This window comes from Marmota marmota, unplaced genomic scaffold, assembly GCF_001458135.2.
Source record: "Marmota marmota marmota unplaced genomic scaffold, marMar, whole genome shotgun sequence".
Classification (NCBI taxonomy): Eukaryota; Metazoa; Chordata; class Mammalia; order Rodentia; family Sciuridae; genus Marmota; species Marmota marmota.
In genome coordinates, this window is record NW_025999977.1 from 30,281,597 (window position 1) to 30,284,918 (window position 3,322).

General features: G+C 36.4%; 1 protein-coding gene across 10 annotated transcripts in view; it reads right to left on the reverse strand.

Annotated features, from left to right (window-relative positions):
- The window catches only part of Arhgef33 (Rho guanine nucleotide exchange factor 33), a 41,699-nt gene extending 39,151 nt beyond the window's left edge, over window positions 1–2,548 (reverse strand). For 7 of the 10 annotated variants that reach the window (XM_048804516.1, XM_048804520.1, XM_048804519.1 and 4 more), the window contains exon 1: window positions 1,782–2,548. In XM_048804516.1, the coding sequence (XP_048660473.1) occupies window positions 1,782–1,814 (33 nt within the window). In that variant the 5' untranslated portion in view covers window positions 1,815–2,548. The remainder of the gene's footprint in view (window positions 1–1,781) is intronic. The other 3 variants (XM_048804511.1, XM_048804512.1, XM_048804518.1) reach the window with 3 other exon arrangements.
- Between the last annotated feature and the right edge of the window lie 774 nt (window positions 2,549–3,322).

Here is a 3,322-nt window from a genome sequence, read left to right on the forward strand (position 1 = left end):
CTTCCTTCCTTCCTTCCTTCCTTCCTTCCTTCCTTCCTTCCTTCCTTCCTTCCTTCCTTTCTTTCTTTCTTTCTTTCTTTCTTTCTTTCTATTCTTGGGCATTTTCCATGACAACAGCTTTAATCCATAAGGAAGGCATAGAAGTATTTGTAATGGCAGAAGTGTGGCATGTTGATGGTGATGTGAATCATCTTCAGCAGTCCAGTCTGTCAAAGGACTGCCCACATTGGACTTCTATTGTCATGTTCCCCACTGTGGTGAGGTAATAATTTCAGAATTAGGTTGGGTACAATCCTAGCTCTCTCCTAGAGAGCTCTTTTGCAGCAGTTTCCTTATCTTTAAGATAATTATAATAATGTTTATTTCACAGGGATGTTTTGAAAACTAAATGAGTAAATATGGGTAAGGCACCTACTATGTCATATGCTTAGTACACAGGTATTTTTAAAAATTAATTATTTCCTCTTTATGTGATAAATCAAAAAGTTAAATACAAACAGAAAAGTGGAGAAAATGGAGCACTTCTAAAGGTCCAGTTTTATTTTCTGAACAATAAAAAATGAATTTTCAACAAACAATAAATTAAGATAATATAGGATAGCCAGACAATGACATTACTTTCTTGACACATATGACCTTATACCCAGCTAAGTAGAGAAATTCTTAACTTCCCATCTTTCTTCAAGACATAATGGTCTCGAAGGTTTTTTCTATAATTTAAAATATTCACCAAGAAAGTGTCTTTATATGTGTACTTCTATACATTTTCAGAATCAAGTCATCCAAATGGTTTCAATTTGAATCCACACATTCTACTATAAAATGAATCAGTATCCTACCCTGTGTTTTAAAAACCAGGATTTGTTGTTGTTGTTGTTTAAGTGTGTTTCACAAATGGTTTCTTTCTAGGACTGGAAATAGGGAAAAATAAGAGGAAAATAAATCATTTTTAGGAAAAAAAATCAGAACTTATTAAGTGTTTGGGGCTCAAAGACTTAGAAACAACATGAGCAATCTGAGTTTGATTCCAAAAATTTTTAATTAAAACTAATCTTTATGATTGATCTTAGCATGTGTACTAAACCATTATGATGGATTAAATCACCAGATCAATTACTTTCTGATCTGCTAATTTTTATCATATAAACTCATCTTCTGTGTGTAAAATAAAATTGATTGCTATATAAACGTCAGAGCAAAAAGTATGTAAGTTTTATAAACTGAAAGAAGGAAAGCTTAGGTTTCCTACTTGAATCAAACAAAAGGGAACCACTATCCCAACAGAAATAGGTTTCATTATCACTGCTCCTAAAAGTTGATATGTGGAGTTTTTCTAGAAGCCAAAAGGCAACAGCAGAGTCTTAGGGAAAAAGATTTTTCTCATTTGTAGAAACTCAGCTCTAAAGTAATTTAAAACCATTGGAAGGTTCCTAACAACCAGGGAATGCTAAAACTGTTCTGAGTGTCAGTCTACTTCCTCCCTTTATTTCTTCCAGAAAAGTAACACTACTACTTTATAATCAGCTTCACAACCAGTGACAAGCCAGGAAGGGGATGCCCTTATGGGCATAATCACACACCTGAGACAACACAGGGCTCTTACTATCTTTAGCTGGGACAGATTGGTTGTTCATACCAACCTGACCATGGGAATAAAAAGGAACCTTGGGAATAAAAAGGAACCAGAAGATGAGTGTCTTAACATCTTTTCTCTGCTCTCTCTTCAACATTCTCATCTGACAGCCCACTGCCCACCCCAAGGATTAGAAACAGGTGTCTACCTTGTTCTCCAGCGAGTTGAACACGTTCCTCATCCCGTTGATTTTTTCATGAAGCTGCTCTAGAGAGGTTATGATCCCTCCATTCTGCCGCTGGGGGCGGGCTCCCACTGGAGGTAGGTTCAGGGAAGACTTGAACTTCAAAGCCTAGGGTTCCACAGAGGGCAGCTTAGGCTCAAAGAAATGGGGGAGAGGAGTCGGAATTCCTCCTATTTCCTGCTGTTAATTTCTGCTTCTCAATTTTCTTTCCCTTCTTGGCTTCTGAACTCTTCTGAAGATGATTTTTAATCAGTGTCTTCCAATTTGGTTTCCACCAAAGATCTGTCAGGCCTCAAACTAAATTTCTCATGAATTCCAGCTTGTTTTGTTTTTACATAAACTTCCCATTCCTTTCTGCCACATGACCAAGGTCAGGAGGCTACCAAGAGGTAAATTCAAGAGACTGTGCCTATGCCTTGGGAACTCTGCAAAGTCATAATGTCGAGGTTTAGGAAAACTCCACAAGGCATGTCAAATTCCTACCACACTGGACTTCACGAGGGCAAAAGGTCAAGTGTTTTGGAGTAGCACATAATGGCAAGGATGCTGGGGTGGTTGCTTTGGTTTCCCCCTGAACCAGAGTCACTGCAGAAGAAACTTGTTCTCTCTGCCAGCTTCCAGCTTCCAATTTTATTTAGGCCTCTTTATTGATCCCCCAGAAATGCAATGATTTAAAGCACTAAGTGGATAGTTAAGTAATTTGAACATCAACAGCTATTTCCTAATCTATGGCTCTATTCTCCTGCAGAAATCATCCTTTCAAGACGATGTTGATGCTGAGGCGAAGGCTGCTGTGTTAGAAAGTTGTCTTATTCATCCCTGGATACACTACAGGCCTAGAAGAGTTTAACTTCTCTGGGGTTAGAACATTCCTCAATGGCAAAAAAAAAAAAAAAACCCTGAGGCTCAGCCAAGACTTACAAATCCTAGAAAAAATTCAATGGCAGTTTGGATGATGAAACTTATTACTGTAGGACTGGTTCCCATAATTTTTCAGTTAGAGGTCCTTTTGGCACCTAAGTTATTTTCTTCAATTATTTTAATTATAGAGAAAAAGAAGAAAAATAAGAATCACCCTAAATCTCATCATTTCAATTTATTCATTTTTTTCCCATTTCATTATATGTATAGAAATACAGACATTTATATGGTTGAGATCACACTAGAGATATCTTCCCCTCTTTTTCTTGCCCTTTGATTCTTATAAGCCCTCTCCCATAGCCTTCAAAATGTTTTCTATATGTCTAGTTTTTAATGGCTACATACTATTTTATCATATAAAATATGCCAGAGTTTACCTATTCATTTACTCTTGGTGAAAATTTATTTGTTATTTTTTAAGATTATAAATAATGCTGTCATATCCTGCTTTTTATTTAAAGCCTTGCATATATTTTGTTTATATTGCCAATAGGATAAATTCTGAAATATGAAATTACTATGAGTCAAAGATATTAGGTAAGATCTGACCCAAAGGGAAAAATCTACTACATTATAGGGAGGCA